Consider the following 15,506-nt stretch of genomic DNA (forward strand, 5'->3'; position numbering starts at 1 on the left):
CATTACTTCTTTGAAGTATAAAAAATATAAATTGTATAAGTATAAATTTTCATCTGGTGTGAGAATTTAATCAAACTGTTTATCAGAGTGAAAATGCAATACTTTTTGGACAGTAGCGGGCATAATGTTAGCTTAATTGTCAGCTGTTATTGTTGTCAACAACAGCAACAACCCACAATGAACGGGTCCAGACCGGTGTCTTGCCAAGGTAGGGATCCCGACAGTTACCCCTGTGTCGGGAGCATGCGCTGGACTGTCCAAATCACGGACAAACAGTATCCGTCATTCTTGATTGTGTTTGCGAACTAAAGTTCGCAAACACTTCTTATAATGACTTATTACTACTGAAATTTTGGAGGTTTTAGCTCTTTATACAATCAAGTTACAGAAGGATACATATTACCAGGCAAAATGTCGTCGGTTTGTTGAAATAATCCAGTCCGATAATACCTGAGAACAATAAATGTATAATTTCTGTTGTAACCCACAAACTGAACGGTAAATTAACGACATTCATCTTTTACTTTCTCACTAAACTAAAACGTCACGACTTCCACGTGTGGTTAGTTGAAATGGAGGCGAAGTCAACTGGATCCGCTTTCCCCTGCCCAGCGCGTACTCCACATGCAGGGGAACCTAATTCCTTCAGAGATACCTACCTTTACCTACCTTGACACGACACAATCATTTTATGGTGGCCATCAAATTCTGCACTGAGCTTTGGAGAGACTTTTATATATCCTTTATTTACCCGGATACAATGTGTCGTTGACATTAAAAATGTGATTTTCGAAAGAGATCAGTCAATGGATCAAGCCAAGAGGGTAGCAGAAATTGTAACAAACATAACACCACAGTTCTACAAACTTACTTAAAGTGACCAAAAAGGACTGCAGAGGACAATGTGGGTACAAATACGCAGAGTTATAAAGATACTTCAACAACAGGTTATTTCTTTCTTCTATATATAACCCAATCATAAATCATGTTCACTACTGTCTATTTACTAATATGAGTAAAAATATTCGAAATACAAAATACACATAAAAACATCGGAAATCGGTTTTTGGCATAACATCGCTCATCACTAAAGTTTAAAGGGCGTACACGAAACAAACAAGTGTTTACATAGACAATCGTAGTTTTGAGATAGACTTAATTTCAGAGTAGCCAATGAAATCTCTTCTGAGAAAGCAATGCACGCGTTGTTCCAATCAGCTAAGGAATTTCACACATTGAAGGCGGAGCATATTTCAAACGCAACCAATCTCTCTCCACATCTGTCTCCGTCTAGTGAAAAACAAAGAAGCCCATTAGATGAATAAGTAGTCACATAAGTAAAATTTCACTGTATAAAGGTAGCATTTTGTTTGTGTGCTGCTTCTTCACTGTCCATGACAGGTTGCTTATGCAGTCGGACTAAATATTAAAAGTGATTCAGCACAGGAGTGACGTCGTCGGGGTGGTGTCCCGCTCTCCGCTCCGCCTCCGTTTGTCCGGCTCTGGAGAAATTTGAAAAAGCTGAAAGAAGTTGGACGTATTTAGCGAAATCGGAAGTGGGCGTTCATTTGTGTTTAAAATAAGAGTTCAACACACGCATATTCCACAGACAGACAAACAAATATTTTCATATCCCAGCCCAGAAATACTTTTTCGAAGTTTTTCTTTTAACGAATACGCAATTTCTGTAAATTATATTTATAATTTGAATTAGATAAGAAACAGCGCAACTGTCTGTTTTATTCTGTACCGGAAATAGTGTTGAATCTCCTTCGAGGCAGGGAAGCACTTGTATAAAACTCGGCTGGACCCCGCTTCAGTGATCTTTATCATCCTCATCGAATTGGGGAAGCAGCATCGTATTTTTTAAAAGACGCAAACAGGTATTATGTTGAAGATTTTAAATATTATTATTATTTTAAGCAACTACAAATCAGGTTTGAATCTGAGCTAGTTGTGATGTAATGTGTGTAGCTGCGAACTGCGCTGTTAGGCCTGGTTATGTTGGCGGGGATGGAAGGTTAGCTTGTAGCCTTCTTTCTAACCAGCTAACAGCTATTACCAACCGACAATAAATTAACGGCGAGGTTTGACTTTGAAAATAACTTATGCATAATACAATTTTGCACGACATGTTTAACAATGTTTATTTGTCATTAGCGATAGCCGTCTGTGTTGATGCGGGTTGGACCTGAATGAGCGGTTAACGGGGTAACGTAGCAACTGTCACTGTTGTTGCTAAGTTAGCTAGTTAATGGCCCTCGGTAACTAACGTTAGCAACTAACGACCGCTAGTTATGTTATGCTGGCCACTCCCAGTCAAACCGGGAAAGCAAACAATCGGTGATGTGGTTAATTGACGGCACGGTTGATAACCAAAGTGATAATGACTGGTTGGGTGTATTTAAAGGGGAGTCTAGTTGATAAAGGTTAGCTGTGCTCATTTGGTTGTATTTAAGTTTGCATTCTGTAATACTGAGAGCTAGAGGTGTAGTGCTGCTTTTTTTTTTGAGTAGGAGAGCTTATTGATCACACGTATTGAGTTGTAATTTGTTTCTAAGGCTATTTCACTAAAGTCACAAATTTACATTACTCTGACCTGAGAAAAGCAATCAAATGTGAGACTGAATTTAAGAACTTCATCAGTTTTTACATGCTGTTTACAGCTGTTTCCTTCGTGGATGTCTTCTTTTTCCATTCTTTCCTGTTGGGTAGTTGTCAATTCTTTCTCTAACTCATCTCTCTCCCTGACCTGTTCTCTGTGTTTTGGATCTCTACCTTTCACAGCGTTAAGCTCGTTTTCCATTAGTACCAACTTGGATCGACTCTCCACGGTTTTTAGGGTTTTCCATTAGGTCATAGTACCTGCTCGGCTGCAGTTCCAAGTGATTTGAGCAGGTACTAAAATGTGATGTCAGACTGCATGCCACTGATTGGCCGAGTCATGAGAGCGTCTCATTCACGAAAATCAAAACTGCAGTCTTTGAAACCCGACAACAAGGGAAATGGCTACAAAAAACAATGCCATGGTCCCAGAGTCCGATGAAAAGCTACAGACTGAGCAGCAGGTATGTTCTTGCCTTGAACTCCATCTTTGTTGTAGTGTTCGTGTCGCATATTAATTACATCACTGGACACTCTGCAGCATGGCTATGACGACAACCACAGATATTCGATGGTACTTGATTGCAAACCAGTTGATCTGAGTCGATCCGAGTAGGTACTAAAGGTAAAGGAGTTTCAAAGCCAGATTTATAGATTTATCCAACAGCCTAATTGATTCATCCAGAGGACACCTGCTTTATATCAAGCGCTTCAACTATTTAAACCTAGAATCTCTTACACCTGACTTGTACGATGTGCATAACACAAAACGTTATTTACTCTCAGATCCTGACACATCCCTGTATTGAATTTAGAAGGTAACTGTGTCACATGCTCAAGTGTGCCATTGCCCTTGTTTTTTCTTGTATGCCAATGTGTGGTATATTAAAGTCAGCATGAATATTGCAACTCCATTAAAGTGGTTTGTGGTTTTCATCAGCCAGATTGTGCTACAGTAAAGCTCTCTTTCAGCATTAAAAAGCTACTGTCAGGATATAAGAAAGTGGTGCAAAGTGGTTTGGACTGAAAAGTGTGGAAACGGTAGATATTTTATTTGGTTGGCCTTGTTGCATATGTATTTATATGAATTTCCCTTTAACAGGACACATTTTTCAGAGAACAGTTATTAAATAGATCCTACAAACATGATTAATTAGGATTTTTGCATTCAGTTCCATTGTAAATGTAATAGTGATATTTTGGTGGTGGAATTTGTGATGGTTTGAATCAGAGGAGGAAATGTTGTCAGAGAGTGCCCAAGTGTCACCAGTGGATGCCTCAAAGCTAGCAAAGGTTTTAGTCATATACTCACATTGTTAAAACTTTGGCTATATACTGTACAGAATATGATTTTATGTCATGGCAAAGGCTGTGAATTTGGAGAGGGAGCAGTCAGAACTGAAGCGACTGTACTACCAGAAGGAAATGGCTACAGCATTAGAGACATTGAGGGCAGCTACAATGACCTCTGAATCCCACAGCCAAATAGGAATTGTGAAGAGGCTGCTAGGAAAGCCACAATCACTAAATACCTGCGGAGAGTAAAGCAAGTCCTAAGGAGTCAGCTGAATGGGAAGAACAAGATCTAGGCAATCAACACCTACGCTCTGCCAGTGATTAGACACCCTGCTGGGATAATAAGCTGGTCAAAGGAGGAGATGGATGCCACTGACATCAAGACAATGAAGCTCATTACACTGCATGGAGGGTTTCACCCCAAATTCAGTAGCCTGAAGGCCTTTTCACATAGGCTCTGAAACCCATTAATTTCTATTGCATGTGTCGCACGATAACGGTTTCCTGCTGAATTAAGCAAAGTACAGCGTAATCTTGCCAGCAAGGAGTTCTTGCACAGCATCTGTACTGTGACGTGCCTTTGCATCACCAATACAAATGAAGCCAACAACCACTTGATGAACAAAAACATTCAGTGCATATCAGAGTTCAGTGAACTTTTTGACAGAACTTTATGTGTGTATGTAGAGACCTCCAGAGCCTTTGAATAAGCCATTCCTTTCAACAGTTTTGGGGACCTCGGGAGAAAAGCAGTGTTGCGGAAACGACTGTGTCGAGTATGACCTGGAAGTCGTGATGTTAAACTGGGACATGCTCTTTAGGGTTGTTGAGAATGACCGAGCTAAGGTTCTGTGGGACTTCCAAATACAGACAAACTGATGTTGGCTAACCAACCGGACATAATATTTGTGGATAAACCAAGGAAGGCAACTGTAATTGATGTTGCTATACTAAGTGAAAGCAACAAAGGATCATGAGAAGCTTGAAAAAAGTACCACAGGCTGAGAGAAGAGCTTGAGAAGATGTGAAGGCAGCAGTGCTCCCATTGGTAATCACTGCAGTGACCCCAAGCTGGACAAGTGTCTCCAGCAGATCCCAGAAACAACACCCAAGATCTCTGTCCAGAGGAGCGCAGTCCTAGGAACAGCAATGATGCTACGCGGGACCCTCAAGATTCCAGGATTTGGGTAGAGGACCCGAGCTTGAAAGGGGACATGAAATGCTACACATATTAAGCCTAACTTGCATCATAGAGCCCTGCTCTCAAAAACGGACAAATCTAACACTGTCTGTGTCTGGATTTAAGAAATAAGTGCTTAAAGTTTTAAAAACATTTTAGCGCCATCTTCTCTCAGTGTAGAACATTACGTCACCAGGTTGGTTGTTTGGTGTAGGCTTGCATTAGTTAGTTATTAGTTCTGTCATTAGTTGGATAACAGAGTGGAAAGCAAGGGGACTAAAACTAAAAATCTATTTAATGGGATCACTTTTGTGCTGCCCCTGGATATAACAATGTTAAAACAAAAGATATACTGTCCACTTCCACTGTCTGGCTGTCTTGGCTTTCCAAACTCAGCTTTTCAAAAATTTTACATTGGTTCAAGTGTGATCAGTGATCAGTCCAAGTCAGTTTGCAACTGTTGGCACAAAGGTGAGATGCGCCCTCCAGTTTATAGTGCTCCCAGAGTATTTTAATTTATTCAAAATATTCATATCTGGTGTCCCTGTTTTGGCATATCGCCACACAAAGTGTGTGTTCGTGTGTGTTCGTGTGTGTTCGTGTGTGTTCGTGTGTGTTCGTGTGTGTTCGTGTGTGTTCGTGTGTGTTCGTGTGTGTTCGTGTGTGTTCGTGTTCCAAACCCTAGTATTTACCTGGATAAGCCCAAATCCTGCTTGGTAGTCCAGGGTTAAGGCCTTAAGAAACCAATGAGTGATGCCATGGTAGCTAAGCCAAGTTAACAAAAAGTCAGAGCTCTGTTGAGCCATCATTCTTTTAACCATAGCTAGCGATGACTTCATGAATTTCTTAACAGCAGGGACGTTGTAAGTTAACTTTGAGAATCCTTTAATGGAAAATGTCAATAACTAATAAAAGCATTTTGAACCATTTATCGTATTCTTCAATAATGGATCATGCAGCTTAACTGTGCATGCATCATGCATTATCAACATTATAATCTAGAGAGAGCCCATCTACCTTTCAGAGAAAGCTAATTTCCAACCTTTTTATCTAAAAAATTCTTGAAAGTGTTGTTGCAAAACTGCTAACTGATCACTTGCAGAGGAATGGTTTATTTGAAGAGTTTCAGTCAGGTTTCAGAGCTCATCACACTACAGAAATCATATTAGTGAAGGTTCCAAATTATTTTCTTTTTGCATCTGACAGTGGGCTCATCTCTGTGCTTGTCCTGCTAGACCTCAGTGCAGCATTTCATACGGTTGACTGTTATTTTATTACAGTAATTAGAGCATGCTATAGGTATTAAAGATACTGCACTGTAGTGGTTTGAATCACATCTACCTAATGGACTCCAATTTGTTCATGTAAATGGTGAGTCCTCTTCGCACACTTAGGTTATTGAAGGAGTTCCACAAGATTCTGTGTTAGGACTAATTAAACTTAAATTATGCATGCTTCCCCTTAGCATTAGATGGCATAGCATACATTTTCCATCATTTGGTACTATATAAATAAAATTGCATTGAAATTAAATTGAATCTCTGGGCGTTTCCCAGTGGAGTTTGGTGCTTCATCTAGCCAAAGAAATAGCCACATTATGTACATTCACTTCTTAACCCAAAACCAAGTGCCTCAACTGATCTGGACCATGATAATGGTGTCTGTTTGGGCGTGACCTCAATTGCTAAATTAATTATCAATGGGCAAATGTACTGTAAGTCTCTTTTTCCCAACTTTAGTTGCTATCAAATGACAGTTACCATTAGCTGCCATTAGCATAGAACACTACGCTGTACTTGCTCCTCCTCCTCCTTTCCTTTTTCTTTTTCTTTCTCAGAATCCTGCTACATCTATTTCTGTTGACGGTACAGTGGGAAGATGAGGCGATCGAACTGTAGAACATTATCCACTCTAGATACATTAGCAGATGGTCATAATAAATTTTTAACCAGTTGCTTAAAGCCTCACTTTCCCACTATGTACCACATTGTTTCTGAACCACTGTTTGCTTTTTCTGTCATATGGACTTCATCTAAGATGTTTGGTTGAGTCATTTGTTTAGTTTTTGCTTTTTAGAGGTTGCTAAAATAGGCCCTGCCCCACCCCACCTCGTTTTTTTAAATATATTTATTTTTTAATAAAGGTATTAAATTGTAATTTGAGGCTGACTGACTTGTCAGAGATGCCCAGGCTTGTTTTGTGTATGTGCAAAGGAATGTAAACAGATGGCATTGGTAGAGTATAGCTTGCTATGATATTTTTGTCACATAAAAAAATTTATACCAGGATTATTGGTATAGGAAGAGATCTGGCTGATGTAATGGAGAGAGGGAAGATGGATGAATTGTGTGTGTGCAGGAGACCAGGTTGAATACAAGCAAGGCCAGATGCATTGGAGGTGGATTCATTGAATTTCTAAACTTCTAGCTTTCTTCTGGGTTTGACTCCCCCCTCCCCCCCACCACATAGCTGACTTTTTTTTTTTTTTTTTAAATTAAGCATTGCCACAATCAACTGGTCAGTGATGTGCTTTACCTTCGTAATGCTCTAAGCTTGTAAATTTGAGTTAAAACTGAGGGGTTTCTTCCAATGTATACATTGTATAAAAACTTCAGCAAGAATTTGAGCTCTCACTTGAGAAAAATCTAAAAGAAATTAGTTTAGATTTTAGAAAAAGAGTTCATGCTCACAAAGCAGAACATGTATCTACAAGGTTATCACAGCATTTCCAAGTGTGAACAACTGGAGTGTGAAGTATTATCAAGAAATTCAAAGAGCCAGCCAAGAGTCTTCAGATGATGGTGCAAGTAAACCGCTTTAGGCTTCCAGTGTGCACAAGAAACTCTTATACGTATTATTATAACTGGTGCACTTTGGTGTTGGTTTGATGTTGATGGTGTAAAAGTCCCACTTATCATAACTGCTGGTTAGCTTACAAAGTTAGAGGCTTCCCAGATTAATTAGGATATCTGGATAACAAGGACTTTAATTTTTTTTTTCTTGGACATGCCGTGTAAATGATATGTGTGTGTGTCCCACACCTCAGCAGTGTACCTTTGGGGAAGCTGAGTCCCCAGGCAGCCACCATGGGGGACGAGAGCGAGTGGATGAAGCTCCCCATTGACCAGAAATGTGAACACAAGGTGAGCCTCTCATTTATGCTTGTCCTCTGTGAATGTATTTATTTTTTTCCTTCAAAAATATTTGTAAATGTTTCTACACAGCTCTTTTACTTGATATTTGATTTTTAATAAAAGTTATTTCACAATTTGTCTTGATCCATGTAAGGAAATTATAAAAAGTTTACTGTTCATCTGGAATTGGCGTTTTCAGCGGAAGAAACGTTTTGTCACTCAAGATGAAACACATTTGCTCAGTGCTGAGAGTGGTCCTGTTGCTGAGGTTGGAGTCATCCTGTAATCTCTTATGAACTACCTCCACTCTGCTGAAACTTCTGTCCACAGTTGCTCTGCTTCTACATCTGCAATGTTGTTTCTAATTCAGGTTGGGTTGACACACGCAGCTTAGAGGAGCTGTTTGGGGTACTGCAGCTGTACGCCCCAGTACTTTAGGTGTGTGTGTGTGTGTGTTTGTTTGTTGTTTTTTTTTTTTTTTTTTTTTTTTTTTTTTTAAGTGGGTTTTTTGTGTATTAATAGCTACTATAGCCTGTTTTACAATAGTACCTACTTGAATGGACTCCGTATGGTTCAACAGTTTTCTCATTAGGTTATTGTACCTGGTACAAGGTACTTATTTTAGTACCTGCTTGCCCGAGGTTCCAAGTGATCCAAGCGGGTACTAAAATCTGACGTCGTCAGACTGGATACCACCGATTGGCTGGTCAGTAGCGTCACACGATGAGTCATGAGATCATCTTGTTCATGAAAATCAAAACGCTCACTTTGGTAACCCAGCAACAGGGAAATGACTACAAAAAAACCCCCCAAACAATAATATGGTCCTTGAGTCTAACGAAAAGTCACAGACCAAGCAGCAGCTATATTCTTGCCTCGTAGTCCACCTTTGTTGTAGCATTCGTGTTGCATATTAATTATGTCGCAGGACGTTCCGACATGTTGCTATGTCGACAGTCACGTACTCAAGGCAGTATTATTTTGTACTGGAAAACCTGTCGAGTTGTGGCGATGTGTGGTGGTTTGATCAGAGTAGCTACAAATGTTAAAGGGGCTTTTATTTCTTTGGAAAGAACCAAAGAATTTCGTTTTCTAGTTTGTGTTCTTTAACACATTTCTGAAATGTACATTATTTTTCAGTTTTGGGTAACCTTACCTTATTTTTTTTTTTTTTTTTTTTTTTTTTTTTTTTTTAATAACCTCTGGCAGTTCACCACTTTGTACTATTTCAAGTTATTCATTGGACTTGAACGACTTGAAATGCAATAAATAAGTATTGACTGATGTGGGGAAAAAATGATCATATAATTAAAATGGTTCACCTTGTTAGATCTGAAATCTGGACTATGCTGAGATTAAGCCTCCGTTTTATTCTGGTTGTAGCCACTGGAAGATGATACAGCTACTCAGGCAAACGAACCACTGGACATGGTTAGCATAATCAGCTGGAATATGTTTTATATAGAAGTCCCCCCCCCCTCCTGAGCATGAGAGCCACAATTTTTCTTTTTTATTTTGTTTGTTTTGTTTTTTTTTCTATACCAAACAAAAGGCTTTTAAATGAACCACACCCTGAACTCAATGTGATTAGTGCTTTTGTGTTTAACATGGGCAGGAATGCCATTGTGGTGTTGTAGACTGTACAGAGAATGTGAGCAATCCAAGTTTCTAAAGCTAAAACGAAACTGCACCCTTTTCCTTTGTTATTCTCTTTTAGCTCACAAATAAGTTTGACTGAAAAGCCAGCAATCACTGTGCCTACAGTAGATTTAATAGGCATATGGAGCATACAAGGATATACACTTTCTAACTGATGTCTGAGATTTTTCTTAAGGCAGTTCACCTGCGCAGAAACTTGAAACACTGTGTATGTCCATTTAGTTTGTTGTTTGTGAAAGCATGACTGAATAGGAATATTTGAATGGTTTTTAATCATGATTTTATACCATATCACTACATCAACACAAGCTGTACTTTCTTGCTTCCCCCCCCCCCCCCCCCCCCCCCCCCTTTACAAGAGTGAATTGACAAAAACCAAGCAGTAGTAGCAAATATGGATGGAGCCACTTTGCATCACACACTGCTTAGTGAAGCCCTCTTATGAAGCCTCAAGCTAAGCATTGGCATCGCCATTCCTTCATCTCCCAGCATAATGGAATTCATCAGAATCAGAATACTTTATTGATCCCTGGGGGAAATTATTTTTTGTTACAGTGCTCCATTTTAAACCAACATTAAGACAAGACAGACAATACGCTAACTAAGAATAGTACAATACATACATACATACATACATACATACATAAGTCACTTATAAATAAATATTTGGAAAAGAAACATGTGTAGTTGTAGCAGCAAACAGTGTGTTAAGTGGATGCTGAGTTACATGAAGTCTTGTGATGCATGAGACTGAAGAAGTCAGTCGAATGAGTGACAAATGTTTCTCCCACTGAAAATGCTGCATACGAATCAACTTTTTGGGATTCTGGAGAATCCTGTCTGCCTCCTTAGAATTACTATCATTTAGAATGTTTTAGCATTTAAATTGATAAGACATGTCAGACTTCAGGGATTCATGTTGTATTTTTAGTTTTAGGCTGACTGGTGATGCATGATTTATCTAATTTGGCTTTTTTTTTCTTTTTCTTTTTTTTTAAATAAAACCAAAAGCAACATGTGAGATCAATGTGTGATGTTTTAAGACTATTTGATCTTGGGATTGCAAAACAAATGTTTTGTCAATATAAGTTGTCTTGAGTATCTTTTATCCTTTTGCATCATTTAGCATTATTGTCCAAACAATGTATGAAAGTTGGAAGTAAAATATGGTGACAACACTAATTCTCAGTGTGTTTGATTCAGATTTGGAAAGCCCGCCTGAATGGTTATGAAGAAGCACTGAAATTGTTCCAGAAGATAGAAGATGAAAAGAGTCCAGAATGGGGGAAGTACCTGGGACTGATTAAGAAGTTTGTCACAGACTCGAATGCAGTGGCTCAGCTCAAAGGTCTGGAGGCAGCCCTTGCCTTCATTGAGAATGCCCACTTTGCTGGAAAGTAAGTAACAGTAACAACAAGAGTTTCTCCTGCAATTTCTTTTAAAAGTCTGGAAAAACCCAAAACTGTGCCTCTAAACAAAGAACAGGCTTTCTTGGTTTTACATAGTCTGTTGTGTGTTGAGTTGCACTGCAACAACAGTGGTTTGCCTTGTGATTCAATTAATGTATAAAGGTAAACTGGACTCAAAGATGGTGCCAGTTAAATTGGTGGTGCTTAATGGTTATTAGTTTTTCCCTTGCTAACAGCAGCTTTGGACCTAGTCTGTAGAGTTTCTGTTAATCTGATGAAAATATAATTGTTCATCAGAATGCAGACTTAATTTGTTGCCAGTAGCCTGCATTTATCTTGAACTGCAGAAACAGTACAAGGTTTTTACTTTTGTTTTGCCAGAAAAATGGTGTTTGTGACCACAGAACAGAGTACATTAATGCTGAAATTCAATACAGAAATCTGCTGGGTATTATTTTTTGCTGTAAGCAATTAAACACATTATTTGAGGGTCAGATTTTTACAGCATTGATTTAAGGCATTAATATGATTTGAGGGCAACAGTCTGCACTGACAGAGCCTCGCCTCTGTCAGTGCGCCCCAGGGTGGCTGTGGCTACAATGTAGCTTGCCATCACCAGTGTGTGAATGTGTGTGTGAATGGGTGGATGACTGGATATGTAAAGCGCTTTGGGGTCCTTAGGGACTAGTAAAGCGCTATATAAATACAGGCCATTATTGTGGTGCGCTAATGACAATTAATAGTTGTTTTTAAGAAACTGTATTGCTGGTGTTGATTAGTAAAGTGTCATTGTTTGTTTGGCTAATCCCTCACATCGCTAACTGCAGTCCTATCTGTAGTGAGTGATATAGCCCTAGAAATTGTACCACATGATTTTGTGAAAATTTCTGATGATGAAAAGGTGTAAGTACATTTGTAGTCAGATGTTTATATACATTCATCATAGGCATGAATGTCAGGATAAAATGAGGCTTTTAACAATTTCATTGAACATGTACAGCATGCGTGTTTAATTATTTTTATTTTATTTAACTAGGAAGATCCTATTGAGATTAAAAAAAACTTTTTTTTTAAGGGAGACCTGGCCAGGAGAGGCAGCAGCAAGTGTGACACAGTTACAAAAATTACAAAGTTAGACACACACACACACACACACACACACACACTTGCTGAAGGATGAAATTAAAAAACATTGCAATTTATAAAATAGAAAACAATGAGCAAATATTTAGATTTTTTTTTTTCTCTTTTGAATAGTTATTATTGCTCATTAATATGACACATATTTATTTTTATTGGATTACTCAGTTAATTGATTGGATAATCAATAGATTAATTGATTAAAATAATCAATAGCTGCAGTACTACTCTTTTCCTTATGGTGTGTTCGGGGGACATATTTTTATGTTCCTGCTATGTCGTTATAATTTTGAGCACCTGGTGAAAAAATGTGTTTTTAAAAACAAACAAACGTAACCTACGTGGAAGCTGAGGGGTAGCACTGGCGGCTGCGAAGATCCTTTTTTGGTATTCAAAAGTTTGAGTCAAGTTATTAAAGAATAATGAAGGTAGCAGTAAGGCAGTGAAACTCTTTATTAAGCAGTAGTAGCACTGATGAAAGCGTGCCATTTTGTGTTTGGGCCACACACTACTCCTTATGGAGAGGTAATTATGGCCACATGCTATCATGAACTTGTATATCTATCTATGTATATGCCTATATCATTTTTTGTTTGTTTGTTTTTTTGTCTTTGTCACTCTATAGGACGACAGGTGAGGTAGTGTCTGGTGTGGTGACCAAAGTGTTCAACCAGCCAAAAGCACGGGCCAAAGAGCTGGGTATGGACATCTGTTTTATGTACATTGAGATAGAGAAGGCTGAAGTGGTTCAGGACGAGCTGCTCAAAGGACTCGACAACAAGAACCCCAAGATAGTGGTGGCATGCATCGAGACTTTAAGAAAGGCTCTCAGGTTAGTGTAACTATACTGAGAATCCTTTAATGTATAGACACAGCAAATGTAGTATGTCATGTTAATGTTGCCTGTCAGGATAAAGCTCTAGCTGCCACACAAGACCAAATAAACAAAAAGCATTGACTAAGTTTGATCAAATTGCTCATTTCTAACCACTGGAATCAAATTGCTGTAAGTCAGTCTATGTAAGTGTCAGTTCTGTAAATGACAATAATCAAATGTCATGTAATTGTCTTTTCACAGTGAATTTGGGTCTAAAATAGTAACATTGAAGCCAGTAGTGAAGATTTTACCCAAACAGTTTGAGTCTAGAGAGAAAGCTGTGAGAGATGAAGCCAAGCTGCTTGCAGTAGAGATCTACAAGTGGATCAGAGATGCTTTGAGACCTTCACTTCAGAACATTAATTCTGTACAGGTGGGGCCCATTATTACACACATTTTGCACACGTTTCATTCATTTTTGTTCATTTCAAGGCATGATAAACTGAATAAACCTGTCTTTTTTTCTTTTTTTTTTTCCCCCCTGCAGCTCAAAGAACTAGAGGAGGAATGGGTGAAGCTACCTTCATCTCCTCCCAAACAGACGCGCTTCCTGCGCTCCCAGCAGGACCTGAAAGCAAAGTTTCAGGAGCAACAGGCTCAAGGAGGAGAACAGTCAGACGGTAGGTTTATAGAGTAGAGAATTGCTTCTTTGACGTGTTGTTAGATAAAGAGGAGATAAGTCAGTCATAGTGTGATATTGACTTTTTCTTCCCCCCAATCAATCAGGAGATGATGGGGAGGAATTGGTGGTGGCAGTGGATCCTTATGAGCTGCTGGAGCCTGTGGAAATTCTATCAAAGATGCCCAAAGACTTCTATGAGAAAATTGTAAGTTTACGCAGCTTTCAGTTCAAAAACCTTCCCAAACATCAAAATAAGGTAATGGACATGGTCAGCAATAATACTCAGGTAGTCTGTAGCATTTAAATGATCTTCTTTTGGTCCTACAAAGCCCAAAGACAGTACCCCCCCACATCAATACAGCTATAACACCAGCAACCTGAATTGTACAATGAATGGATCAGTCATTCATGTTGATAATGGCAAAATTTGACCCTACCATTTGCTTTCAACTGATCCAAGCTGGAAAAGAGTAGTTGGACCTCTGGAAGAGTTTCCAATATGTTTTATACTCCACCTAGGGGGGTGTTTATATACAACATGGAAAAGAGCCACAGGAACAACTAGGGCTGTGCAATATGACCAAAATCTCATATTGCGATATAAGACATTTATTGTCCCCGACAACAATATATATCACAAAAATTTTACATTTTCTGTTAATTCTTTGAATTTCCGGTCACTTGACTTGAGTGAAGTGTTTTCAGCTGGCGTCGTGTACCTGGAGTCCAGTGTTACATAAGTTGAAACGGCCACAAATTTCTCTTAGTATTTATTACATGGCGTGATGCAGGGAAAACTCTGTTCTAAGGTTTATTTTTTAGCACCTGACTGCTCTTTTTAGCTCCTCGTCCGTAAACACTCCACATACCTTTTCATATGATTCGGTTTATTTTGAAAAATCTCAACAGGATCTTCAGCTTTATTGTGAAAGGTTTATGTGGAAAATAAACAAGCAGACAACGGAGCCACGCGATGGTTTTACCTTCGTTGTTGCTAACGACAACTCATAAAAACAGGCGCTTGTCCGTCCGTAGTGTGGTTATACTAAATATAAGAGAAAGAGAGAACTTTAAGAAATTCTAGTGACCATCAAAACGATGAAAAAATATTGCCGTAAACAGTTTATTTTGCGACACCACGAAACAAACGATAGTGTAATGTGAAAAGATAGATGTTGTCATATCATCATCTGATATATATCGTGATATTGAACAGCCCTAGGAACAACTTGTTAAAACTGTTTTTATATGACAAGGTTACAAGCTGCAGTAGTTGAAATGGGGCATTTTCTAAAGAATATAACCAAGACAACCCAATAAGAAGAAAGACAAATATAACAACTTGCTTCTCTAACATAGAAGTGACGTAATTGACCTTCAAATGCATCCTTTGAAGGACACAGCTCATAAATTGGGACATGGTTATTGAGCTCCCCTGTCTGCCTTGGTTTTTCTGTTTTTGTGTACCAACAGGCCTGTTTTTGTTAGTTGTAATTATTAGCATATTAAAATAAATATTCAGTTCAGGTGATGGTACAATCGTGGAGTTTAAATGCTGTTTAATAACGTGTGTTTGTTCTGTCTA

The 15,506-nt window shown here is 38.7% G+C and overlaps 1 protein-coding gene across 2 annotated transcripts in view; it reads left to right on the top strand.

Annotated features, from left to right (window-relative positions):
• Window positions 1-1,776: 1,776 nt before the first annotated feature.
• ckap5 (cytoskeleton associated protein 5) overlaps window positions 1,777-15,506 on the top strand; it is a 42,841-nt gene continuing 29,111 nt past the window's right edge. Inside the window, exons 1-7 of one of the 2 annotated variants that reach the window (XM_085359523.1) lie at window positions 1,777-1,883; window positions 8,127-8,223; window positions 11,077-11,270; window positions 13,048-13,254; window positions 13,501-13,672; window positions 13,787-13,919; window positions 14,026-14,126. In XM_085359523.1, the coding sequence (XP_085215649.1) occupies window positions 8,167-8,223; window positions 11,077-11,270; window positions 13,048-13,254; window positions 13,501-13,672; window positions 13,787-13,919; window positions 14,026-14,126 (864 nt within the window). In that variant the 5' untranslated portion in view covers window positions 1,777-1,883; window positions 8,127-8,166. The remainder of the gene's footprint in view (window positions 1,884-8,126; window positions 8,224-11,076; window positions 11,271-13,047; window positions 13,255-13,500; window positions 13,673-13,786; window positions 13,920-14,025; window positions 14,127-15,506) is intronic. The other variant, XM_085359524.1, reaches the window with a different exon arrangement.

This window comes from Diplotaxodon limnothrissa, linkage group LG7 (assembly GCF_057381915.1).
Source record: "Diplotaxodon limnothrissa isolate DT_005_m linkage group LG7, D_limnothrissa_male_GT1.1, whole genome shotgun sequence".
NCBI classification, from domain to species: domain Eukaryota; kingdom Metazoa; phylum Chordata; class Actinopteri; order Cichliformes; family Cichlidae; genus Diplotaxodon; species Diplotaxodon limnothrissa.